The sequence below is a fragment of the Callithrix jacchus genome, chromosome 13 (assembly GCF_049354715.1).
Source record: "Callithrix jacchus isolate 240 chromosome 13, calJac240_pri, whole genome shotgun sequence".
Lineage (NCBI taxonomy): Eukaryota > Metazoa > Chordata > Mammalia > Primates > Cebidae > Callithrix > Callithrix jacchus.
In genome coordinates, this window is record NC_133514.1 from 92,523,813 (window position 1) to 92,551,767 (window position 27,955).

The window sequence follows — 27,955 nt, forward strand, 5'->3', positions numbered from 1 at the left end:
CATCAATGGGCATTTGGATTGGTTTCAAGTATTTGCTATTGTAAACGGTGCTCCAATGAACATATGTGTGCATGTGTCTTTATAACAGAACTATTTATAATCCTTTAGATATATGGACAGTAATGGGATTGCTGGGTCAAATGGAATTTCTATTTCCAGTTCCTTGAGGAATTGCCATGCTGTCTTCCACAATGGTTGAACTAATTTACACTCTCACCAACTGTGTAAAAGTGTTCCTATTTCTCCACATCTTCTCCAGCATCTGTTGTCTCCAGATTTTTTAATGATTGCCATTCTAACTGGCAGAGATGGTATCTCAATATGGCTTTGATTTGCATTTCTCTAATGACTAGTTATGATAAGCAGTTTTTTCATGTTTGTTGGCCTCATATATGTCTTCGTTTGAAAAGTGTCTGTTTATATGCTTCATCCACTTTTGAATGGGTTTGTTTGTTTTCTTGTAAATCTGCTTTAGTTCTTTGTAGATTCTGGATATTAGCCCTTTGTCAGATGGGTAGATTGCAAAAATGTTTTCCCATTCTGTTGGTTGCCAGTTCATGCTAATGATTGTTTCTTTTGCTGTGCAGAAGCTCTGGAGTTTAATTAGATCCCATTTATCTATTTTGGCTCTTGTTGCCAATGCTTTTGGTGTTTTAGTCATGAAGTCCTTGCCTATGCCTATGTCCTGAATGGTTTTGCCTAGGTTTTCTTTAGGGTTTTTATGGTGTTAGGTCTTACGTTTAAATCGTTAATCTATGTGTAGTTAATTTTAGTGTAAGGTGTCAGGAAGGGGTCCAGGTTCTGCTTTCTGCACATAGCTAGCCAGTTTTCCCAATACCATTTGATAAACAGGGAATCTCTTCCTCATTGCTTGCTTTTGTTAGGTTTGTCAAAGATCAGATGGTTGCAGATGTGTGGAGTTGCTTCCAAGGCCTCTGTTCTGTTCCACTGGTCTATACCTCTGTTTTGGTACCAGTACCATGCTCTTTGGATTACTGTAGTCTTGTAGTATAGTTTGAAGTCAGGTAGCGTGATGCCTTCAGCTTTGTTCTTTTTGCTTAGGATTGCCTTGGTTATGTGGGCTCTCTTTTGGTTCCATATAAATATTAAAGTGGTTTTTTCCAGGTCTGTGAAGAGGGTCATTGGTAGCTTGATGGGGATAGAGTTGAATCTATAAATTACTTTGGGCAATATGGCCATTTTCAAAATATTGATTCTTCCTAACCATGAGCATGAAATGTTTTTCCATCTGTTTGTGTCCTCTCTGATTTCCTTGAGTAGTGGTTTCTAGTTGTCCTTGAAGAGGTCCTTTATGTTGTTTGTTAGTTGTATTCCTAGGTGTTTTATTCACTTTGTAGAAATTGTGAATGGCAGTTCGTTCTTGATTTGGCTCTCTGTTATTGGTGTATAGGAATGCTTGTGATTTCTGCACATTGATTTTGCACATTGTTCTGAGACTTTGCTGAAGTTGCTTATCAGTGTCAGGAGATTTTGGGCTGAGATGATGGGGTCTTCTAAATATACAATCATGTCATCAGCAAATAGAAACAATTTGACTTCCTCTTTACATAACTGAATACCTTTTATTTCTTTTTCTTGCCTGACTGCTCTGGCTAGAACTTCCAATACTATATTGAATAAGAGTGGTGACAGAGGGCATCCTTGTCTAGCTTCCAGTTTTTGCCTGTTCAGTATGATATTGGCTGTGGGTTTGCCATAAATAGCTTTTATTATTTTGAGATACATTCCATCAATACCTAGTTTATTGAGGGTTTTTACCATAAAGGGCTGTTGAATTTTGTTGAAGGCCTTCTCTGTATCTATTGAGATAATCATGTGGTTTTTGTCTTTGGCTCTGTTTATGTGATGGATTATGTTTATAGATTTGCATATGTAGAACCAGCCTTGCATCCCTGGGATGAAGCCTACTTGATCATGATGGATAAGCTTTTCGATGTCCTGTTGCATTCAGTTTGCCAGTATTTTACTGAAGATTTTGGCATCAATGTTCATCATTGATATTGGCCTGAAGTTTTCTTTCTTAGTTGTGTCTTTGCCAGGTTTTAGTATCCGAATGATGTTAGTCTCAAAGAAAGAGTTAGGGAGGATTCCCTCCTTTTGTATTGTTTGGAATAGTTTCAGAAGGAATGGTACCAGCTACTCTTTTTATATCTGGTAGAATATGGCTGTGAACCTGTCTGGACCTGGGCTTTTTTTTGGTTGGTGGGCTGTTACTTGCTGGCTAAACTTCAGCCCTTGTTACTGGTCTATTCAGGATTTCAACTTCTTCCTGTTTTAAGCTTGGGAGGGTGCAACTGTCCAGGGATTTATCCATTTTTTCCAGATTTACTGGTTTATGTGCATAGAGTTGTTTGCAGTAATCTCTGATAGTAGTTTGTATTTCTGTGGTTGGTGGTGGTATCTCCTTTATTGTTTTTTATTGTATCTATTCAATTCTTTTCTCTTTTCTTTTTTATTAATCTGGCTAGTGGTCTATTTTGTTGATCTTTTCAAAAAAACAGCTCCTGGATTTATGGATTGTTTGAAGGGTTTTTTGTGTCTCTATCTCCTTCAGATCGTCTCTGATCTTAGTTATCACTTGTCTTCTGCTAGCTTTTCAGTTTTTTTTATCTTGCTTCTCTAGCTCTTTCAATTTTGATAGCAGGGTGTCAACTTTAGATCTTTCTTTGTTTCACATGTGGGCATTTATTGCTACAAATTTCCCTCTAGATAACCACTTTAAATGTGTCCCAGAGATTCAGGTACATCGTGTCTTTATTCTCGTTGATTTCAAAAAACATCTTTATTTCTGCCCTCATTTCATTGTTTATCCAGTCATCATTCAGGAGCCAGTTGTTCAGTTTCCATGGAGTTGTGCAGTTTTGAGTAAGGTTCTTAATCCTGAGTTCTAATTTGGTTGCACTGTGGTCTGAGAAACTATTTGTTATGATTTCCATTCTTTTCTATTTGCTGACGAGTGATTTGGTTCCAATTATGTGGTCAATTTTAGAGTAAGTACGGTGTGGTGCTGAGAATAACGTATATTCTGTGGATTTGGGGTGGCGAGTTTTGTAGATGTCTATTAGGTTTGCTTGGTTCAGATCTGCATTCAAGTCCTGAATATCCTTGTTGATTTTCTGTCTCATTGATCTAATACTGACAGTGGAGTGTTAAAGTCTCCCACTGTTAATGTGCGGGAGTCAGTCTCTTTGTAAGTCGTTAAGCATTTACTTTATGTATCTGGCTGTTCCTGTATTGGGTGCATATATATTTAGGATCATTAGCTCTTCTTGTTGCATTGATCCTTTTACCATTATGTAATGCTCTTCTTTGCCCCTTTTGATCTTTGTTCATTTAAAGTCCGTTTTATCAGAGATGAGGATTGCAACCCCTGCTGTTTTTTTTTCTTTTTTTTTTTTTGGCTCTTCATTTGCTTCGTAAATCTTCTTCCATCCCTTTATTTTGAGTCTATGCATGTCTTTGCATATCAGATAGGTCTGTTGAATACAGCGCACTGATGGGTCTTGGCTTTTTATACAGTTTGCCAGTCTGTGTCTTTTGATTGGGGCATTTAGGTTCTTTACATTTAATATTAATATTGTTATGCATGAATTTGATCCTGACATTTTCTTACTGGCTGGTTGCTTTGCCCATTAGTTGACACAGTTTCTTCATTGCACTGTTGGTCTTTATCATTTGGTACATTTTTGCAGTGGCTGGTACTGGTTGTTCCTTTTCATGTTCAATGCTTCCTTCAGGAGCTCTTGGAAGGCAGGTCTGGTGGCGATGAAATCTCTCAGCATTTGCTTGTCCATAAAAGGTTATGTTTCTCCTTTGCTTATGAAGCTCAGTTTGGCTGGATATGATTCTAGGTTCAAAGTTCTTTTCTTTAAGGATGTTGAATATTGGCCCCCACTCTCTTCTGGCTTGCAGGGCTTCTGCTGAGAGATCTGCTGTGAGTCTGATGGGCTTCCCTTTGTGGGTGACCCAACCTTTCTCTCTGACTGCGCTTAGCATTTTTTCCCCTCATTTCAACCCTGGTGAATCTGACAATTATGTGCCTTGGGGTTGCTCTTCTTGAGAGGTGTTTTTGTGGTGTTCTCTGTATTTCCTGGATTTGAATGCTGGTCTGCTTTGCGAGGTTGGAAAGTTCTCCTGAATAATATCCTGAAGAGTATTGTTTCCAGCTTGAATTCATTCTCTCCGTCAAATTCAGGTACACCAAACAAGTGTAGATTAGGTCTTTTCACATAATTCCACATTTATTGGAGGCTTTGTTCATTTCTTTTTACTCTTTTTTTCTCTAATCTTGCCTTCTCGTGTTATTTCACTGAGTTAATCTTCAATCTCTGATATCCTTTCTTCTGTTTAATTGATTCGGCTATCGAAACTTGTTTATGCTTCACAAAGTTCTCGTGCAGTTTTTCAGCTCCATCAAGTTGTTTATGTTCTTCTCTAAGCTGTTTATTCTAGTTAGCATTCTGTCTTACCTTTTTTCAAGGTTTTTAGTTTATTTGCACTGTAGAACATGTTCCTTTAGCTCAGAGAAATTTGTTATTACCCACCTTCTGAAGCATGCTTCTGTCAAATCATTAAACTCATTTTCCATCTGTTTTGTTCCCTTGCTGGTGAGGAGTTGTGATCCCTTGTAGGAGGAGCAACATACTGGTCTTTGATGATTTCATCCATTTTGCACTGGTTTCTTCCCATCTTCATAAGTTTATCTACCTTTAATCTTTAAAGTTGGTGATTTTGGATGGGGTCTCTGAGTGGATGTCCTTTCTGTTGATGTTGAAGCTATTTCTTTTTGTTTTTAGTTTTCCTAATAACAGGCCTCTCTGCTGTAGGACTGCTGGAGGTCCACTCCAGACCTTGCTTTCCTGGGAGTCACCCACAGAAGCTGCAAAGCAGTGAGGATTACTGTGTGATACTTTCTCTGGTAGCTTCATCCCAGAAAGGTATCCACCAGGTATCGGCCTGAGCTCTCCAGTATGATGCATTTTTTTGGTTATTCAGGGGTCAGGGAGCCACTTGAAGAGGCAGTCTGTTCCTTGCCTGCCTGCAAAGGTGCCGCTGGGCTGCCTTGGACCAACCTGGTGGCTATGTAGGCCTCCTCTGGCTTTTGTTTACAGAGCTGAGATTATATCCGGCTTTGCAATGGTCGACGCTCTTCCCCCCACCAAGCTCCATGTCCCAGGTGGAGCTCGGACTGATATGTTGGCTATGAAGGTCTCAAGCAAGAGGGCTTCAATTTGCTGGTCTTTGTGGAGGTGGGACCTGCCAAGCCATATCACATTTCTCCCTGTTTTCAGCTGTCCCTCTTCAGCATCAACTATAAATCCTTTAGCAAAGTTTGATGACCAAATAATTGACAGCATCCACTGATTTACGTTATTAAACTCTCCCTGTACCTAAGTAGATTACTGGGAGTAACTAGTAAGTAGATTAACTTCAATTTTTTTTTAAAGCTTTTCAATACTCTTCATTGAAGTACAACATATCTATGGCAAATTCCAAGTACATACATTGCTTTCTCTGTAAATTCTGATACTCTGTCATCCTGAAAGATTTTTGGGAGGGAATGAAATATGTCCAAAATGTAGAAACAAAAAAGCTTCCAAATTCCTCCCTAGTCAGGTCTTCACAGACTAGTTTGACTAACCAATTTAAAGTAAGTTCTCAAAACAATAAAGGTACTAAAAAGAAAATTAAAACATATACGCATTTCGAAGTCACTTTTGCCATTTAGGTTATCCCCTAACTTAGCTCCAATCATGTTCTAAGAGAGCTATACCTAGATGTCTTCTGATCTAGAAATCAGTAATATTTTAAAAGAATTAAGATACATAGTAAAAATTTTTTTTTTGGATTTTATCTTTTGGGGTACATCTGCAGAACATGCAAGACAGTTCCATAGGTACACACATGGCAGTGTGTTTTGCTTCCTTTCTCCCCTTCACCCACATTTGGCATTTCTCCCCAGGCTATCCCTCCCCTTTTCCCCCCAATAGACCCCAGTGTATAGTACTCCCCTCCCTGTGTCCATGTGTTCTCATTTTTCATCACCCGCCTATGAGTGAAAATATGCGGTATTTCATTTTCTGTTCTTGTGTCAGTTTGCTGAGAATGATGTTCTCCAGATTCATCCATGTCCCTACAAACGACACGAACCCATCATTTCTGATTGCTGCATAATATTCCATGGTGTATATGTGCCACATTTTCCCAATCCAGTCTATCATCGATGGGCATTTGGGTTGGCTCCAGGTCTTTGCTATTGTAAACAGTGCTGCAATGAACATTCGTGTGCATGTGTCCTTATAGTAGAACGATGTATAGTCCTTTGGATATATACCCAGTAATGGGATTGCTGGGTCAAATGGAATTTCTATTTCTAAGGCCTTGAGGAATTGCCACACTGTCTTCCACAACGGTTGAACTAATTTACACTCCCACCAACAGTGTAAGAGTGTTCCTTTCTCTCCACATCCTCTCCAGCATCTGTTGTCTCCAGATTTCTTAATGATTGCTATTCTAACTGGCGTGAGATGGTATCTCAATGTGGTTTTGATTTGCATCTCTCTGATGACCAGTGATAATGAGCATTTTTTCATATGATTGTTGACCTCATATATGTCTTCTTTCGTAAAGTGTCTGTTCATATCCTTTGCCCAATTTTGAATGATTTGTTTTTTTCCTGTAAATCTGTTTAAGTTCTTTGTAAATTCTGGATATCAGCCCTTTGTCAGATGGGTAAACTGCAAAAATTTTTTCCCATTCTGTTGGTTGCCAATTCACTCTAGTGACTGTTTCTTTTGCTGTGCAGAAGCTGTGGAGTTTGATTAGGTCCCATTTGTCTATTTTGGCTTTTGTTGCCAATGCTTTTGGTGTTTTGTTCATGAAGTCCTTGCCTACTCCTATGTCCTGGATAGTTTTGCCTAGATTTCCTTCTAGGGTTTTTATCGTGCCAGGTCTTATGTTTAAGTCTTTAATCCATCTGGAGTTAATTTTAGTGTAAGGTGTCAGGAAGGGGTCCAGTTTCTGCTTTCTGCACATGGCTAGCCAGTTTTCCCAACACCATTTGTTAAACAGGGAATCCTTTCCCCACTGCTTGTTTTGGTCAGGTTTATCAAAGATTGTATGGTTGTAGATATGCTGTGTTGCCTCCGATGCTTCTGTTTTGTTCCATTGGTCTGTATCTCTGTTTTGGTACCAGTACCATGCTGTTTTGATTACTGTAGCCTTGTAGAATAGTTTGAAATCCGGTAGTGTGATGCCCCCCGCTGTGTTCTTTTTGCTTAGAATTGACTTGGCTATGCGGGCTCTCTTTTGATTCCATATGAAGTTCATGGTGGTTTTTTCCAGTTCTGTGAAGAAAGTCAATGGTAGCTTGATGGGGATAGCGTTAATTCTGTAAATTACTTTGGGCAGTATAGCCATTTTCACGATATTAATTCTTCCTAACCATGAACATGGAATGTTTCTCCATCTGTTTGTGTCCTCTCTGATTTCGTTGAGCAGTGGTTTGTAGTTCTCCTTGAAGAGGTCCCTTACGTTCCTTGTGAGTTGTATTCCAAGGTATTTTATTCTTTTTGTAGCAATTGCGAATGGCAGTTCACTCTTGATTTGGCTTTCTTTAAGTCTGTTATTGGTGTATAGGAATGCTTGTGATTTTTGGACATTTATTTTATATCCTGAGACTTTGCTGAAGTTGCTTATCAGTTTCAGGAGTTTTTGGGCTAAGGTGATGGGGTCTTCTAGGTATACAGTCATGTCGTCTGCAAATAGAGACAATTTGGCTTCCAGCTTTCCTTTTTGAATACCCTTTATTTCTTTTTCTTGCCTGATTGCTCTGGCTAGAACTTCCAGGACTATATTGAATAAGAGTGGTGAAAGAGGGCATCCGTGTCTAGTGCCGGATTTCAAGGGGAATGCTTCCAGTTTTTGCCCATTCAGTATGATATTGGCTGTTGGTTTGTCATAAATAGCTTTTATTACTTTGAGATACGTTCCATCGATACCGAGTTTATTGAGGGTTTTTAGCATAAAGGTCTGCTGAATTTTGTCAAATGCCTTCTCTGCGTCAATTGAGATAATCATGTGGTTTTTGTTTTTGGTTCTGTTTATGCGGTGAATTACGTTTATAGACTTGCGTATGTTGAACCAGCCTTGCATCCCCGGGATGAATCCTACTTGATCATGATGGATAAGTTTTTTGATTTGCTCTTGCAATCGGCTTGCCTATATTTTATTGAAGATTTTTGCATCTATGTTCATCATGGATATTGGCCTGAAGTTTTCTTTTCTTGTTGGGTCTCTGCCGGGTTTTGTTATCAGGATGATGTTGGTCTCATAAAATGATTTGGGAAGAATTCCCTCTTTTTGGATTATTTGGAATAGTTTCAGAAGGAATGGTACCAGCTCCTCTTTGTGTGTCTGGTAGAATTTGGCTGTGAACCCATCTGGACCTGGGCTTTTTTTGTGTGGTATGCTCTTAATTGCTGCCTCGACTTTGGATCTTGTTATTGGTCTATTCATAGTTTCAGCTTCCTCCTGGTTTAGGCTTGGGAGGACACAGGAGTCCAGGAATTTATCCATTCCTTCCAGGTTTACTAGTTTATGCGCATAGAGTTGTTTGTAATATTCTCTGATGATGGTTTGAATTTCTGTGGAATCTGTGGTGATTTCCCCTTTATCGTTTTTTATTGCATCTATTTGGTTGTTCTCTCTTTTATTTTTAATCAATCTGGCTAGTGGTCTATTTTGTTGATCTTTTCAAAAAACCAGCTCTTGGATTTATTGATTTTTTAAAGGGATTTTCGTGTCTCTATGTCCTTCAGTTCTGCTCTGATCTTAGTTATTTCTTGTCTTCTGCTGGGTTTTGAGCTTTTTGATCTTGCTCCTCTAGCTCTTTCAATATTGACGATAGAGTGTCAATTTTGGATCTCTCCATTCTCCTCATATGGGCACTTATTGCTATATATTTTCCTCTAGAGGCTGCTTTAAATGTGTCCCAGAGATTCTGGCATGTTGTGTCTTCATTCTCATTGGTTTCTGTTGAGACTTGTGCATGCTTCATGAAGTTCTCGTGTTGTGTTTTTCAGCTCCTTTAATTCATTCATATTCCTCTCTAAGTTATCCATTCTTGTTATCATTTCCTCGAATCATTTTTCAAATCTTTTTTCAACGTTCTTAGTTTCTTTGCATTGATTTAAAACATGTTCTTTTAGCTCACAAAAGTTTCTCATTATCCACCTTCTGAAGTCTAATTCCGTCATTTCATCACAGTCATTCTCCATCCAGCTTTCTTCCCTTGCTGGTGAGGAGTTTTGGTCCTTTCTAGGAGGTGAGGTGTTCTGGTTTCTGGTGTTTTCCTCCTTTTTGCGCTGGTTTCTTCCCATCTTTGTGGATTTATCCACCTATCGTCTGTGTAGTTGCTGACTTTTCGATTGGGTCTCTGAGAGGACGCCCAGATTGTTGATGATGAAGTATTTCTGTTGCTTGGTTTTCCTTCTACCAGTCTAGCCCCTCCACTGTATGACTGCTGAGGTCCACTCCAGGCCCTGCTTGTCTGGGGTGCAGCTATAGCTGCTGCAGAACAGTGAGGTATGCTACCAGTTTCTTTTTCTGCTATCTTTGTCCCAGAATGATGCCTGCCAAATGTCAGTTTTTTGGATATAGAGGGGTCAGGGAGCTGCTTGAGGAGACGTTCTGTACTTTATAGGAGCTCAAGTGCTGAACTGTGAGCTCTGTTGTTCATTCAGGGCTGTTAGGCTGCTACGTTTAATTCTGCTGCAGCAGAACTCATTAAAAAACCCTTTTTTTCTCAGATGCTCTGTCTCGTGGGGACTGGGGCTTTCTTTGTGAGTGTCCGTTGTGCTCTCCTGCCCAGCTAGGAGGCAGTCTAGTCACTATTTGCCTGCCGAGGCTCCGCCCTGCTGGTGTTAGGTTCGCCCTGTTGCTGCAGGCTCTGCCCTGCTGCTGATGTCTCCGCCCTGCTGCCATGGGCTATGCCCTGTGGCGGAGTCTCTCTGTTGTGGTGGGTTGCCTCGGCAATGGCAGGCTGCGTCAGCAATGGGCGTGTACCTCAGTAGGGGCGGATTGCCTCGGTTATGGCAGACGCCCCTCCCCCACGGAGCTGCACCATCCTGGGTTCAGCTGTGCCCTCAGGGAACCTCTCCACCCGGAGCATTTTGAATCACCATTTTGTTTGTCCCACTGCGCTACCCCAAACACTGTTTCCCTGGAATCTCCTCGCCTGGCTCACTGTCCAAGTCCCTTTCAGTCTCAAGTTCATCCCTCTCAAGTCTCAGATTGCTGGTTCAATAGGGCACCCAGACCAGTGCGCTTTGTGCAGAGTGCTGTGTAGCGCCGCTGGGCTACAGTGCCAGCCAAAACCTCTGCCTGGCATCCTTCGTCTCTTTTATACCTGGGAATTTCCCCGTTCTGTGGGCAACAAAGATCCGTCTGGAAATGCGGCCCTGACTCACCCTCTCCGCACATTCACTGAGAGCCTCAATCCTGGGTTGTTCTCACCGCGCCATCTTGAGTCCCCACCTCCATAGTAAAAATTTAAGTGATGGAGAGTTCTGCCATCTCACTATTTTTATTGAACCCAACTAATCCCTGCTCTTTGGCTTCCTTTTGCGTACTTCCTACAAAGAATATTCTTAAATAAACTTGTCCCCCTGGGGGGAAAAGAAGTAGATATAAAAGTACAGATAATACAATTAGGAAGTGAAAAGAAAGAGAACTCAATGAATTGTGTAGGAAGCAGTATCTTTAATTTACAATGGGAGAGTTAAGTGTTACTGCCTAGAGTTGGAAAAACAGAAAGACATATACTACACGGAAAAATTAAATATGATGATTTAGATATAGTAAAAGAATACAGCAAGGGAAATGGTGCTAGTAGAAAGAAGGAGATAATCATCTGAGTAAACATCAATAAATAAGGAATCAAAAAAGTGGCATATATTTACATTAAGAACTAAAAAAAAGAAACACTTGGATATAAATCTAACAAAATATATATAAAATCTTTATGAGAAAAACCACAAAATTTTGATGAAAGAAATCAAATAACTAAATATAAAGATATTCCATGTTCACGGATAGAAAGACTCAATCTTGTCAAGATTCCTCTCAATGTGACCTACAGATCCAACACAATCCAAATCAAAACACCTGCAAGTTTCTTTGTAGATCTCAACAAACTTGTTCTAAAGTTTACCTGGAAAGGCAAAAGGACTATAAAAGTCAACACAAAATTGAAAGAGCAGAACAAACTAAAAGGACTGGCATTATCCTTTAAGACCTATTATAAAGCTATAGTAATCAAGACAGCATGACACTGGTAAAAGAATAAACAGATCAATAGAACAGAACTTAGCACTCAGAAATAGACCCAAATATAAATAACTTTTTAATTAATAAATAGACCCACATATAATTAATTGGTCTTTGACACAGGAGTAAAGACAGTACAATGGGGAAAGGTAGTCTCCTCAACCAGATGCTGAAACAACTGGACATCCACATGCAATAAGAGAGACAGATCTAAATACAAAATACAAAACTATAAAACTCTAAAAAGATAAAATAGGAAAAAATCCAAATGACCTTGAGTATGGTAATGACTTTTTGGAAACAACACCAAAGGTACAATTCATGAAAGAAATTATTGATAGTAAGATTAAAACTTTAAAATTTAAAGTTTCCTACTCTGTGAAAGACATGAGCCATGAAAAAAATTATAGCAAGGGCCTCATTAAAATTAAAAATTTCTATTCTGCCAAAGACACTGTAAAGAGAACAAGAAGAAATGCCACAGGCTGGGAGAAAATATTTGCAGAAGACATATCTGATAATGGAACGTCATCTAAAATATACAAAGAACTCTTAAAATTCAACAAGAACACAAACAACCCAATTAAAAAGTGGACTAAAGACTTTAACAGATACATCATCAAAAAAGATACACAGATGGCAAATAAGCCTATGAAGAGATGTTCAACATCGTATGTCATTAGAGAACTGCAAATTAAAACAACATACCCACCTATTCAAATGTCAAAACTTGAAACACTAATACCACCAAATGCTGACAAGGATATGGAGCAACAGGAACTCTCATTCATTACTGGTGGGAATGAGAAAATTGGTATGGGCATTTTGGAAGACAGTTAAGCATTACTTACTATTCTTATTATTTAGAAACAGAAAAGGTTAAATGAAGTTAAAAATTTATATAAACCACCAGAAGAGCTGAGAATTTAAAATGGTTGTCACTCAGGAGGAAATATTTTAAAAGGGATGGTACAAAGAACGTTTGTTCTCATTATAAGCCCTCTGCGCAAGGTGATTTTGTCACCAAACCATCTGTATACATATATAACCACTTAAAATTCAGCACCAATGACTACAAGAAAATATTCAAATGTAATATAATCTGGATTATGTCTCTAAAGAAATTACTCTGTAAAGAAACACGTTATGTAAGTGTCAGAAAAAATTAAAAAGAAAAACTCAATTGTTTGTTGGGAGAATTAAAATTTGCAGTTACTAATGTCAAATCACTTTATTCATATCTTACTATACATGTATTAATAACAGAAAAAAAAATTAACAGCAGCATTCAGTAAAAATCTTGGTTTTTTACCAGTAAAAATTCTCTAAAGGCAGAGATGTGAAGATTTCTCTTAAGGGCTGACCTACCTAATAATCCTACAAACCAAACTTAGCAAAGTCACTTCCTTAATCTCTACCTCAGTGGCATCACATATAAAAGGGTTAGATAAATACAATTCCAGTTCTAAAATCCAATGACTATACAACTCTTTTTTTTTTTTTGAGACTGAGTCTGGCTCTGTCACCCAGGCTGGAGTGCAGTGGCACAATCTCAGCTCACTGCAACGTCCACCTCCTGGGTTCAAGCAATTCTCCTGCCTCAGCCTCCTGAGTAGCTGGGACCACAGATATGCACCACCAGGCCTGGTTAATTTTGTTATTTTTAGTAGAGACAGGGGTGTTTCACCATGTTGGCCTGGCTGGTCTTGAACTCCTGACCTCAAGTGATCCACCCACCTCCGCCTCTATGCCTGGGATTATAGGCATGAGCCACCATGCCCAGCCTATACTCTTAAATAGCAGAGAGCATATAAGGAAATTTCCATACCCAGGCAAAACGTCAGACAGAATTCAAGACTCTGCTTTTGTTGCTGTGAATCTTTCACATCTAATGTTAGGCTAGTAACAGCCAGAGACACAACAGCAGCTGGACACAACAGAAGCTTGCTTCAGTTTCCACACAAATTATTTAACTTTGTTCTTTTAAATCTCAGATATCCTGCATCTTGTGACCATTGTACTTGTTAATGACCAAGTGCTACTACTTATTATTTATTCATTTTAAAGTATGAAAATAAATTCAGAAGCAAATAAATTCCATGGTTTTCTTGAGTACATAGTATGTGCAAGATAAAACATCTCATAGTTACATAGCATTTTAAATTTTAAAAAGCAGGCTGGGTGTTGTGGCTCACACCTGTAATCCCAGCACTTTGGGAGGCTGAGGGGCGGATCACCTGAGATCAGGAGTTTGAGACCAGCCTGACCAACATGGTGAAACCCCGTCTTTACTAAAAATACAAAAGTTAGTCAGACATGGTGAGATGGGCCTGTAATCCCAGCTATTTTGGAGGCTGAGGCAGAAGAATTGCTTGAACCCAGGAGGTGGAGGTTGCAGTGAGCCAAGATGGTACCACTGCACTTCAGCCTAAATGACACAATGAGACCCCCGTTTAGAAAAAATAAGTAAATAATATTTAAGCATTTTCAAGGGCATTACTGTGATCCTCAATACAATGCTAAGCCATTAGAACAGGTCACGAGAGCATCACATAGATCTCAGCCCAGATGAAATGCTCTCTCTCGGCACCCGCCCCTCTACTTCAACGAAGGACAGAATAAAAATTAAACTACCAATTTGCCTCGCTGTTCCTTCAACAGCTAGGTGAGACTCCGCAAGGGCTACAAAATTCAATTTCCATATCTAAAATATTTTGAAAACTGAACTACAGGTCTTCAAATATCTTTTCCAAGTGGCAATCTCTGATCTATAAACCACAATTTTAAAATGAGAAAACCCAGGACTGGAGTGAAGTTGCTGGTTAGTGGCGGGCAGAGCTAGGATTCAAACCATTTCTTCTCAATCCAGGATTGGTGAATTTTTTCTGCTATGTAATATATTCTATACTACTTGATGATAATCAATTATGCATTTGTGAGCAATCTAAATACATATCTTGTAAAAACAACATTATTTGTGCTACTGAATATATTTTGGTCAGATTTTTTTCATAAACCAGGTAATAGATTACATATTTTAAAAAATTTTAACTAGGATTTTTCCCCCTCAGTGTACCAGACATCAATTTTCAAACTAAAAAGCTATGGTGAACTTAATATATAATACTATCCTGGTATCTGAAAATAGTACAATATTTGATTCCATGATTCAATTAATGCCTTAAATGCCTAATTTGTTCAGAAAGCTATACTAGATATTTATCTTACAGCACCTAAAACTTAAAATGCTGACTTGCTTTAGTCACTCCCCAACCCCACCCTCACTCCTCTACCCACCTTACCCACTTGAGGCTAGATTTGGAGAAACATTTTAGCATCAACATGCAGGGCTGTAGAAAGGCATTTTCCCAACAGTTAGGCCCTTTGTTGCCGGCCCTCTCCTGTACCTTCACGCTCATCCAACAATTTGGAAACTCCGTAAAGACACCATTTATGACTCTTTAGGTTCTTGAACCACCAAATGTTTGTAATACTCACATTTCCACAGTACAACATCTAAGCCAGAACTATTAGTCTATGGTTCTAATACATGTGCATTTTATATAATGTTATTACATTTTAGAAATGCTATCAACTGAATTTTATAAGATTCTCAGTTTCACCCTCAAATACTTCCAAAGTTGATTTTAGAGAAGTATTTCAAATAATTATATTCTTTTCATCTCAATAAACAGAGGACCCTAAAAATAATCGAATCTTTAGTCCTCTAATATTTGAGTCTTTGCTACAACAATGTAGTTTCTTTATCCCTAATGTTCCACAAACCTTCTGCTCAACCTAATGCACTTGTGATTCTCTAAATACATTATTCATACCTAAGAGGTCCCTACCCAGTTCTTTTCTGCCTCTGTAATCATTTAGCCAGTGCTAATCAGTTCAACTCCAAATGATTGTGGCATTTATCAAATGTTCCTGTCATCAGGGTATCTTTCTATCTATCTACCTCTAAACTCTTCAAGAATTGCACCTTTCTCTGTTCAGGATCTAATACCCTATATACACATAGTATATTCCCGATATGTTTTTGAGGATGAACTGAATTCAAAAGAAATTATTATACTAGGAAGGAATCATCTAGGAACTGCTGAGATATAAAGACCATTGTCACAAGCTAAAGGACCCCAGAATACTAAGCATTTATAACTAATTAATCTAGTAGTTCCTTAAACATTCTCAGGTGTTATTTCTCAGTGTTTCAGCTTCCAGTAGCCCCTTTCTACTACAAATGTCAGTAAGACAGCCAGTTGTTACAATATGCCAACTACAAATGAGCCATTACACCTGTGTTGGAAAATGCCTTAGCATAATACTGTTTCCATATAGACTAGATGCAGAGAAACAAACAAAGGAAATGCTTTAAGCACACTGAACAGGTTAGACCCTTACTAATTTACTCAGTAAAGAACTATCTGAGTCTACCATGTGCCAGACTCAAATTTCAGATACATGAGCAGTGAGAAAACCAAAAGGCTGCCATAAGAGCCCTTGTTTTCATGGAGCTTTCATTCTGATTTTATTGGGAATATATGAGCAAGAGAGTGAACAGATAATATGAAAAGTATTAAGACAAAAAAATAGGTTGGGCATGGTGGCTCTTGTCTGTAATCCCAGCACTCTGGGAGGCCCAGGCAGGAGGGTTGCTTGAACACAGAAGTTCAGACCAGCCTGGGCAACAGAGCAAGATCTCATCTCTACAAATAATTTTAAAAATTAGCCAAGCATGGTGGCACACACCTGTGGCCCCAGATACTCAGGAGGCTGAGGTAGGAAAATTACTTGAGCCCAGACAGCTGAGGCTACAGTGAGCCTTCGTCATGCTACTGTATTCCAGGCTGGGTGACAGAGTGGGATCCCATCTCAAATAAATAAATAAGACATAAAAAATGGACAGAGAATGAAAGCGGAGCTATTTTCAGATGGTCAGAGGTGCTCTACAGGGTAGTCAAGGCGACATTTCTAAAGAAACAACATTTGAAGAAGATGAAAGATTGAAGGAGGTCAGAATGTGAGCACCATGCAAATATCTAAAGGAAGACAGACTACAGAAGGAAAGAAGGCAAAGGCCCTAGACACAGCATGGACTGGCATGCTCCACATTAGCAAGACTACCAGTGAGGGTTGGCAGATGACATCAGACGTCCCCTGTACTTGAAAGCCCACACTACACACAAATAGATATACATCCCTGTAAAAGGCAGTGAAAGCAATTAATTATGAGAATCTCATCTTTATCAATCTATACCTAAAAACTTAGAAAACGTTTTCTTAAATTATAATTGACAAATCTGCAAATCAGGGCCAGGCTAAAAATTAAACAGTTCTCAATGAGTTCACAGGTTCATAAGAAAGTCGACCACAGAAATGGATCCCAGAGAAAGAGGCTGTATTTTGGACCTGAGGCCAATAGAAAGAGGCCTACTCTGAGTAGGCCTGCCCAGAGTGGTGGCACTAGCGAGAAGGGGTGGGGCCTGTGCTTGACACTGACATCATCATGCACAGCTGGGGCCTGTGCTTGACACTGACATCATCATGCACAGCTAACAGTCACAGCTCTGCTGAAAAATGATAGCAACAAAAACAGACAAAAAGACAAGGGAAAAAAATCTAATTTGAGTCCTCAAAATAACTCCTATTTCTTAACAAAACAGCATCACAAGTAGTCCCCAAAATATAAGAATGGGTCTATAAAACATCACTGCTTCTGCTGCTATGGCTCCATATGACTCCACCACTTGGCTGGTTCCCACAGGTGTCATTTAGCCCTTATAGTAACAACACAAGAACCCAGACAATGTCACAAATTCCAAGCGCTGGGCTTACCTACCTACGCTCTTTCTGTTACACTCCATATTAGTGTTTTGAGGAAAACACCTTTATTACTTTCCTGTTTACTTCACTGAGACATAGAGAAGGTATAAAAAGCAAAGGCAAGGTTTTGCTTGTAGCAGATTTATTTAAATTCTAGGGAGATCAATCCAATATACACTGAAAAATGTCAAGCCCATGCATGACTTAACCTTTATCTTAAATATATAAATGCTGAGAGGTATGGACTTAAGGAAGAATGCCTAAAAGATGAACAATTTTAATGAAGACTAGTACCTCAGTACTAATGAGTGAGTGAATATTTTACCAAGAAATCCAAAGTGTTTAAGAAACAGTAGCCAATAACTACATAAAAGTCAATCTTCATTACAAATGAACTCCTACAAAGTTCACTGTAATGAACTTCTGGGAGCTTATTTCAACACTGCCATTGATCCTATTCTCTTTATAACAAGGTATCATTTACATTTTAGTTTACAAATGTCTAAATAAATACATAGTATACACATACATATGTATGTATGTATATGTGTTCGTGGTAACCCCTTTGCTCTCAATATTAATAGAATGATTTTAAAAGTCTCATAAGAAACATTTAAGCTAGTTTAGAATTTCCCTCTGTGGCCATTAAAATTAGTTTCATCTTGTTATTCACCTGCTAATGCAGCACAGAATGAATTAATACTGTGAAATGTGAAACCTTTATAGCACTACTGATGATGTTCAGGTGTGAGAGCATTCCTGGTTTGCATATATTCCTATTTCTTCTTAAATTATACGCTGATCTATAATACTGCACTCAGAAGAGACTAAACATTTAAAGAGTAGTTTGGTTTCACATGGAAACCGTTACCAAGACAAACCTTCTTGTAGGATGAAGTTCCAAGAACATTAAATCATCAGAAATTGTTTCAGTGGCTGGTTAAAGCTGAGGGTACATAATACAAGACAACTGGCTAGCTGTGCATTTTCAGTTAATTTAAAAGGTATAAATACATTAAAATACTGAAATGTTTGATATATTACAACACAATCGGCTTGCTCCTCTAGAATGTTTAAATGGCTGCTCTATTCATTGTTCAGAGTCGATTTACTTACTATCTAAAGGCATTTACTGTTTCCATCCCCCTGAATGTCACCTAAAAATTTTATCAACAAAGGGGAAAAATATATATACTCATTTAGGATATATACTACACTTCTGGTCTTATGTTATAAAAAAATATATATTTAGGGCAAGGTGAGATGGCTCACGCCTACAAGCCCAGCACTTTGGGAGGCCGAGGTAGATGAATCACGAGTCAGGAGTTTGAGACCAGCCTGGCCAACAGGGTGAAACCCCATCAATACCAAATATACAAAAATTAGCTGAATGTGGTGGCACTTGTCTGTGATCCCAGCTACTCAGGAGACTGAGGCAGGAGAATCGCTTGAACTTAGGAGGCGGAGGTTGCAGTGAGCTGAGATCACGCCACCACACTCTAGCCTGGGCGACAGAACAAGACTTCGTCTCAAAAAAAAAAAAAATTAGAGGTGGTGCTACTTTTAAAATTACATCAGGAACATATGAAGCACTCTTCATACCATGACAAAGAAACAGTACACAGTATATGTATTTACCTTCCCTGATCAGACCATATCAAAAGAAACCTAACCATAGTGGCCTAAGCAAGACAGGTGTCTATTTTTCTCATGAAGGAGAAACCCGAAGATATGGGATCCAGGGCCAATGTAATAGTTTCATAATGTCACCAATATCCCATGCTCCCAGGACACTATTCTTTGCATGCAATGCTCATTAACATAGTTTCAGGACAGCCCAAGCATTGCCTCCACATTCCAGGAAGGAAGGGAGGGCAATAAGCAAAAGCCTGGAGTAGATATGCTCTGCAAGTTCATGATTTCTGCTCACATATAGTTAGCCCAAACTATGTCACATGGTCACACGGAGCCGCCAAAGTGTCTGAAAAACTAATTGGGGCACACAATGCCAACGCCACTCTAAACAATATTGGAGCTCTGTTATAACGAAAGGGGAGAAAGCATGGCGTGCATGCATGGCTGCGGGAGCTCCAGTCAAATGGGAAATTGTCCCATTTCCTTTCGTAGGAGATGACTCTTCAGTTGTCTCAGCCCTACCTTCCTGGCTGCATACCACCAGACCAACTCACGACAGGGGTTGGTGGATCTCACCTCTAAATCTATATTAAAAATCTAGATGCTGCATTCATGTACAACAGCAGCTTGGAACCCATTTTCTCACAAATACCTGTCTTTCCTTTTGGGGACAGAAACAAATAGCACATTTCCAATTATATCCCCATGTAGACTGAGATTCTGTGATGAGTAACATTAAAATATACTTCTTTATTTCAAAAATAATTCCTAGTATATATGCATTTTCAACAAGAGATGTAAACTGGTTCTACAGAGGTAAGTAAATATCTTCCTAGATACAATAATAACGGTTTCTGGTCCTCCAAAGGGCTGCAGGATATAAGCAGATAGTATGTTTGGGGATTCAAATTTCATCAAGATGGAGAGGCAATGATGAAAGAAATGCCAAACAAGGGTTCTCAGGGAGACAATATATATATATATATATATATATATATATATATATATATATATATATATATATATATTTTTTTTTTAAGTAGAGACAGGGTCTCACTATATTGCCCAGGCTGGTCTCCAATTCCTGTATCCAAGACATACACCTGCCTTGGGCTCCCAAAGTGCTGGGATTACAGGCATGAGACACTGCACCTGGCCAATAATTTTTTTTAAAGGTTGAGAATCACTGCTTTAAAATAACAAATGAGGCCAGGCACAGTGGCTCACACCTATAATCCCAGCACTTTTGGAGGCTGAGGTGGGAGGATCACTTGAGGCTGAAAGTTTGAGACCAACCTGGCTTACACAGCAATGACCTGTCTCTACTTTAAATTTTAAAAAGTAACAAATGAGATGAACATTTCAAATCATATAGGAATTGCATTGAGCTGCAGTGACAGAAGCCCAGTTACAGCAGTGTAAACAAATAAGGGTCTATTTATGTCACATGAGAAGTTCAGGGTGAAAAGGGAGATACTGGTAGTTGCTGACTTTGGTTCAGCAGCTCAATGATATCAAAGCAGAATTTTCTGTGAATCTCTTGGTTCATGGTGCCAAGAAGGCTATGCAACTCAAAAGACTGTCCACATTCCAGACAGCAGGAAAAAGGGCTGTCAAGATCAAAAAGATATGCCTCCTAGCTGACTGAGTCAGCTCCTTTTAGAGAGCTTTACCCAGAGGTCTCATTAAAGGACCTTCCTCTACATTTCACTGACTATGCCTTGCTTCAAAGAAGGCTGGAAATGAAAACTGTGGCCTCACCAAAAGAGGCTGGAAATGCAATCAAGAAGTCAGGAAGATAAGGAGACCTCAACTCACTGTGTCTACTACAGTATGAAGTGAATTCAAATTGCTTCTCGCTTAAACTCTTGTTTCCAAAGATCTATAAAATCTCTTATTACAGAGACTAATTCTGTGCCTACCATATTCTTAATATAGTTTCACTGTTTTCTCCTTAACAACATAACATTTTTGTTTTGACAATGAATATTCTGTCTAAATATTAGGCAGAGAGAAAAGAACTCCGTGGATATAGAATCCTTAAAAGGCACACATGTAAGTACTACACCAGGACCCACAAACTCCTCAACATGACCAATGCTTATCTGCCACCTACAAAGAAGGTAAAACAACTCCTGGCCTAGCCAGAACTTACAAGAGTGGAATATCAGTAATTAGCTGCATCAAACAGCACAGCAATTCTTCCAAAAGATCTTCTGAGTCAGAACCTGGTAAGACACATAAAAAGTTATTTTTTTTTAACAAAATACACAGTACAATACAGTTGTTTAGAAGTTACATTTTCATTCCTAATAAGAGCAGTTACCATTATATAAACTCAGAAATTAATGTGGACCTCTGAATAAAATCCAAATCATGAACAAGTTAACATCTATCACGATATTCATCTTGTATAGGACCTTTCAACACCATCTATTAATAATATAGCTTTTAAAGCTTGAAAGTAATTAAGGCTCCTATAGGCCAGTAGTTATCAAATTTCTTATACTGCACTATGTTTCTTTCAATGAAATCTTACATTAGAGTCAAATATACAAAACATAAAAATCCAGCTGCTCTCGCTCCTTTGTTTGAAGCAGGGGTAGAAGACTTGTATCCCTCCCTTTCCAACAAATATCTGGTCTTATCTTTGATTTCTTGATGGGCCTCAAGGTACCTTTTATGAACCCCTGGAGCTTCGAAGATCATAGACCAAACCCCATTAAAGAGGCCAACCTCCTCTTTACAGACAATGAGTCAAAGGTAAAAGGGTTTTCCTAAGTCACAGAATAAATAAGTAGCAAAGGCAGAATGCAAATTATCATTCCAATGGAAATGTTCCTCTATCCCAAACTGCTACAGCTAAGTGTCCCTCTATCCCAGACTGCTCCAAATTCCCAAAGCCAGTCAGTATCTTATGTGACTTCTGGTCTTGGACATTCCTGATACCTACTGCTTCATGAAATTCTTTATTTCCTCAGTTCCTATAATACCTTATTTTTAACCAACTTCTTTTTCTATTTTTCCCAGTGTCTGCTTCCTCAAAATACCTTTCAAATGACATGTTCCCCACAGTTCCACCACTGTCGTGCTCTTTAGCTCATCACCACAGTTCTGCTAAACAAGTTTACTAAATTAAAACTCACTCCTGGGCTGGGTGTGGTGGCTCACACCTGTAATTCCAGCACTTTGGGAGGTCAAGGCAGGCAGATCACCTGAGGTCAGGAGTTCAAGACCAGCCTGGTCAACATGGTGAAACCCCCATCTCTACTAAAAATACAAAAATTAGTCCAGCATGGTGGCACATGCCTGTGGTACCAGCTACCAAGGAGGCTAAGGCAGGAGAATTGCTTGAACAGGGAGGAAGAGACTGCAGTGAGCTGAGGTTGCACCATGGCACTCCAGCCTGGGTAACAAAGTGAGACTGTGTCTCAAAAAAAAAAAAAAACAAAACTGACTCCTGGACTCCTTTAAACCTTCCTAACTAGTTAGTACTTGTACTTCCAATTTTACTCCTCTGCAATCCAAACTCCAGATTGCAATCAGAGAGCACTAACTAAACTCCATCCTTTCACTCTCCTGGCTTAGATCTTTTCAATTACTTTAAGTTGATTAATATATACCAGAAAAATTTCATGCTCCAAAGTACAGCATGCCAGACTCCTGGAGATACAGGTCCTGCATCCCTTTCTGCCCTTATCTCCCTCCAGTACTGCAGTGCGTATTCCAGCAATGCCAAACTATCCACTACATGCCATTTCACACCTCTGTAACATTCCCTCTTCCTGGAATATCCTCCAACAATGAAAACCTAATTTCTAAAAAGCCCATCTGTGTCCATCTGAAGCATCCTCAATTTAATCTTCTCCATAAAACCCACTCCCTTGCCTCACCCTGAATAAGTATTCTTATGCTTATTACACTATGTATTCTTAACATAGATACTATAAAGTATCTATGCCTTATGCATGCCTCTTGCATTGCATGTGTTGGTTACATTATGCCATCATTTTTTGTCTCCAGCAGGCAGGCCCCTACTGGACTCTATACTTCTTGAGGATGATGATTCACAAAGAGCTTGCACATAATATGTACTCAATACAATTTGCTTAACTGAGCCCAAGTTTCTCAGGAAAAACCCAGCAGTTAACTGCAAAGCATGAAAGCATTTGGAGTCTCAAAAAAAAAAGTTTAGCAATTTCTTTTCTAGGCCACAATATCACCAAGCATTCAGAAACGATAAAGAAATTTCATCCTGCTTTACCACAAAAGAACTGGCACAGTAGAAGTTAAGTACAAATTTTGAAAAGTTAAGCCCGTGAGAAGTACAAATTTTGAAAAGAATATTAAATCACAATGAACACACCAATCATTGCTAAAAAGGATGCACAGAAAGACTCAAGTTCAACAACCACATGAAATCTGACACCAAAAAGCACCAGGCTTGGCTCTATTAGTGAAAAAAATAAGAGAGTAAGTCACACTTGTCTCTCAGACTGCATGATTGGTTAGCAGATCTAAGTCCCTCTCATTGTCAAGGCTGTCCAACATAACTCAAGCTAACAACCTACTCCTACAAGTTGATTTGTTGGTATATAATATACACTCAATACACATTTGCTAAACAGTCACTCCTTAACTCATTCTACAGAATGCAGTGTTGCAGGCACAAGTAGGAATAATTAAAATCACTCAGTGATTCCCTAAGGAACATTTCAGGCCAAATGCCAGTTTAATAACTCCTGTTCAGCCAAGCAGCCAGCATAGCTTTTTAAGTACGAAAGATAAGAGATCAAGCACTCAGGAACCACATATGGTGCCTGATGTGATTTTTTAACTTCCAGAGGTATAAAAACATCTAATTTTTATTATTTTAAAATGATGACAAGGATTTCTATTCAATTCTATGTGCTGCTCAAATCATAACTTCAGCCAAATTTACAGTTGGGTCAATTAAGAAGTATATGCACAGCTTTGTTATCAACCTACTCAAATAATGATGATGATAAATACATTTCATACAAGTAAAATGTAATACTTCAAGGCCAAAGCTCTAACAAAAGACAATAAGCAATTTCCAGATGGAATCTCTTAAGACTTCCATTCACTAAAAAAAGCCCTCCGAATTCTGTATTCCTATTTCTCGGATAATCTAGAAGTAAATAACTGTATTTTAAGTGAAAAGTGACAAGCTTTGACTGCTTACCAGGCTTGACATCAAGCAAGGCATTCATACTGCATTATTTTCCAACTAGCACTCATATCACCTTAGCTTTCTAAGCCAAATATCTTCCTTAGTTCGAAAAAATAAATATAAACTCACCTACAAAAGTATAGTAACACATTCAAGCATTTCATACAGTAAAGAGAATTTTTAAAGTCCTTGAAATTTGCAGGTCAATAACAAAGTAAACTGAAGTTCTTTGAGTAAAGGTATGTGCAAAGATTCAATGTGTTTATTGTATGGTGAAGTTTTATAACTTAGAGTTCTCTAAGAAAGAACACTTCTCTCCTAAGAGTTTTCCCTCAATGCTGGCAGCAGTGGCACAGGCTATAGTCCCAGCTACTCAAGAGGCTAAGGCAGGAGGATCTCTTGAGCCCAGGAGTTGAAGGCCAGCTTGGGCAACATAGCAAGACACTGTCTCTTCAAACAAACAAGAGTTCTCCCTTAAAGAGTTTTAAATTACCACAATAGCTCCATCTTAGTTTCTGTGAGATCATATTAACAGGAAACATTTACCAAGTACTCTATCCCCTTTGACAGGCATTGTGATGAGCACTTTATACTCAATGTCACGATAATGTTAATCCTGATAACTCTTGAGGAATAAATGATTATGATAATCATTTTACAGATGAAGAAATCAAGGCTCAGAGAGGTTAGTTTAATTAGAGTAAGGGGAAGAACCCAGATTTGAACTCAAATCTATACTCTCAAGGGAAAAAATTAAAAGGAAAATATTTTAAATTATGTCTTTAAATTATTTTTAAAGACATGTTTCTTTACAAAGTTGGGGGAAAATATTTAACCAATTCGTGTTTTGCTGAACACTGTAAACACAAAACCCAAAGTACTATGGGCCCGGATAGGAGGGAAACATCTGAAGTACTACATATTAGTTTATACATCAAGATGACATATCAGTTTGTACATCAACACATATGAGAAGTTCTTTACTCCTTCAATATCCAATGTACAAATAATCTAAAACAATGAATAAATATAAGCTATTATCATCCATATTGTGCAGAACAAGGTCACTGAAATCCCAGCCCTATCCCTGGAGCTCTCTCATTCTAAAGCCACCCTGCTCTAGTCCCTGTGAAATTCACCAGGGGAAGAAGTAGACAAGTGAGATGGTATCTAGGGTCCCTTAAGGCTCTAATCATCTATACCCCAAAATTAAGCTGCAGTCCCTCCTAGTTTATTCTATTCAGCATCCGTTCAGTTTCATGTGCTGACATAGCACTCTTGTTTTGTCCTTAGGGAGAGAAGCAGAGAACAGTATAATACTGTCCTAATCAAATGCCTTCCATCACAGTAGGAGGGGAAGGGAAGAGAGAGAAAAAAATTATTTTTAAAAAGCACTCACTGATCATTAGAAAACAAAGCAACCAGAAAAATAACATATGGATTTAAATCAGAATACAGTCATCAAAAGAAATGTTAAAAGACAGAGCTAATTGCTGCTCTTTGTTTTCTTTGCATTCAGAAAGTTGAACTTACAGTTTCTTAATGCTGCCCAAAATTACACTGTGCCAAATACAAGCACTAAAAATTTAATCATGCAGGGCTGTACTCCAAAAACAGGTTAACAGAGCACCTTAGAAGTTCAGAATAAGGCTCTCTTAAAATGGAAGACATGTAATTAGATTATATTTATTAAAACTGACATTCAGAAAATAAAAGACTCAAGGTTGAGTCTATGTTACTGCCACTTTAATAGTGAAACTAACATTGAAGTTACTCTAAAATATTAGATTTGAACTTCTACTTAGCAAAAACAAAAATGTTTCTTGTAGGTTAATCATAAGGAGGAAAGGCAAAAGGACTCTTCTAAAAAGAAAACTGACCTGTATTTCAGTGCACTACAATTACAAGCTTGTGTCCTATGCCATTGCAATCACATCAGTAATAATTCTGGTTGACTGCTATTATTTTGGTCAAACAGAAATGTTTCTAATTACCCTAAAAGATACTATACTCTACCAGGTTTGATTGTAAAATGTGCCTATTAGAAAAGTTAAATTGATTTTGTTCCACTGATAATGTAAGGGAAAGAAAGGGAGAGAAGAGACAGAAATATTACAAAACAATCACACCTATTATATGACCAAATAATAGATCCAGAATTCCTAACGGCACTTTTGTTTTTCTGCAGAGACAGACTACTAGTCTTATACATTAAAAGTCAGTATTTAAAAGGAAGAAATCCATGCTTTCTTTTTTCTCTGAGCCACATTTTTCCATATGAGTTTGTTTTTTGTGATGCTTACCTATAACTAATGAGGTTAAATTATTAAATTGGTATTTAAATAAACAAAGCAAAAACCACCCAACCTCACTATACAATTTTGGGTTTACCTCCTAAGCTACCGCCTGCCCCAGTCTCTAGGGCCCAGTTCCAGAAGAGAAAGGAGAGCAAGGGAACCTGCTGCCTGGCAGCCAAAGCACCTGAGCCATCTGGAAAAACAAAGCTAGCTTCACAGGACTCACTGCCACCAAGTTTAGCAAAACAAATATACAGAGTTACAAAATAAGAGTTTCAAATACGTTTTAAGCCTGGGAGAATGAAAAGGAAATTGGTTGTGTTAGAGAGGCGTAATTAACAAATTTTAAATATACTTCCGCAAATTTCCTATCTTATGTCATTTTTTTGTTGTTTTGATCTCTCACAAGTCAGGCGCTGCCTTCACTGTTTGGAATCCTTGGCTCTCCACTGACATGCCAGCATGAGGCCAGTGCTGACTGGAAGAGTGAGTGGTATGCACAGGCGGAACCTGCAAACGGTGGTTCCTGTTGGAGGGTTTTGGGCTGCTTCATTGGGGGACACTGAAATGTAAGTCTTTTCCCCATTTTGGTTCATTTTCCCTACAAGAATATCCACTAATCTGGCAGAAATGGGAATAGGGTGGGTAAAATCCTGGTGCCAGCATTCTAGCAGCCAAGTCAAGACACCCTTCCATCTGTGGCCTTTCCACTGAGCCTGGCCTCAGTAGGCTACCGCCCCACTGCCTGAGAGTTCACTCAGGAGGCCCTCTGGGTTCAGCCTCTAAGGATAACAGATATCCAGTATTAAACTGGGAAAGCGGTGGCCTCCTGACTTCGTGGCAAAGGATCAAACCTTGGACAGAACTGCTTCTTCCAACCAAGCCTGAATGCCTTCAGAGACACCTGGCACTTCCGATTTCTAAGTCTTTCCAGGGTTCTGGAGCAAGAACCGGCTTTTTTTCTGGAGTTCTCCAACCCTGAAGCCATTTAGCTTTCAGCTTTCACAGATCAGTGAAGTTCATCATTACTCCATTTTCCAACTTTCAAAATGTTATTAACATTGTGTTCCCCTCTCTTCTTCAATCTAATAAATTTGTGACTTTTTAAAAGTCCCTTTGCTGACATTTTATTGGAGTTCCAGGAGAAAGTAAAGATAAACATGTATGTTTAATTCACTATGCTTAAGAGAAGTCCCACAAAATAACTTTTAAAAATAAATTTATATTGCACTGCTTGATGCCATGGAAGCGCCCAGGCTTTTGCTTGGCCTTCTCTAGTCCCTGTCTCTTTCCCACTCTCCACAATGCTGTACTCCCAGGTTATACAGTGTCTTGGGCCCACACACCTCGCTCGCCCCAGGTCTGGGCAGCTGATTGCTGCCTCCCTCCCCTCAGTGCTCACACAGCTGCCCACTGAGCCACAGGTGGTAATCTCTTTCAAAGCAAGACTAACTCCCTCTCCAGGCTCTTCATCCTAGCACCTCCTACTTCCCTGGACCTTCCTTTCAGCTTTATTTCACCCCAACTTTGTTGCTTTTATCTTCAGTCTCTCAATCTCCAAAGGCTTCTTCCCTCATTTCAAAAATAAACAAAAAATATTTGTAAAGAAACTTTCACTGGGTGCAGTGGCTCATGCCTGTAATCCCAACAC

General features: G+C 38.8%; 1 protein-coding gene across 10 annotated transcripts in view; it reads right to left on the minus strand.

The window, feature by feature from the left end:
- DYM (dymeclin) overlaps positions 1–27,955 on the minus strand; it is a 481,767-nt gene that overhangs the window by 371,588 nt on the left and 82,224 nt on the right. For all 10 annotated transcript variants that reach the window (XM_035271024.3, XM_035271019.3, XM_035271021.3 and 7 more), the window contains exon 6: positions 20,969–21,041. In XM_035271024.3, coding sequence (XP_035126915.1) covers positions 20,969–21,041 — 73 coding nt within the window. The remainder of the gene's footprint in view (positions 1–20,968; positions 21,042–27,955) is intronic.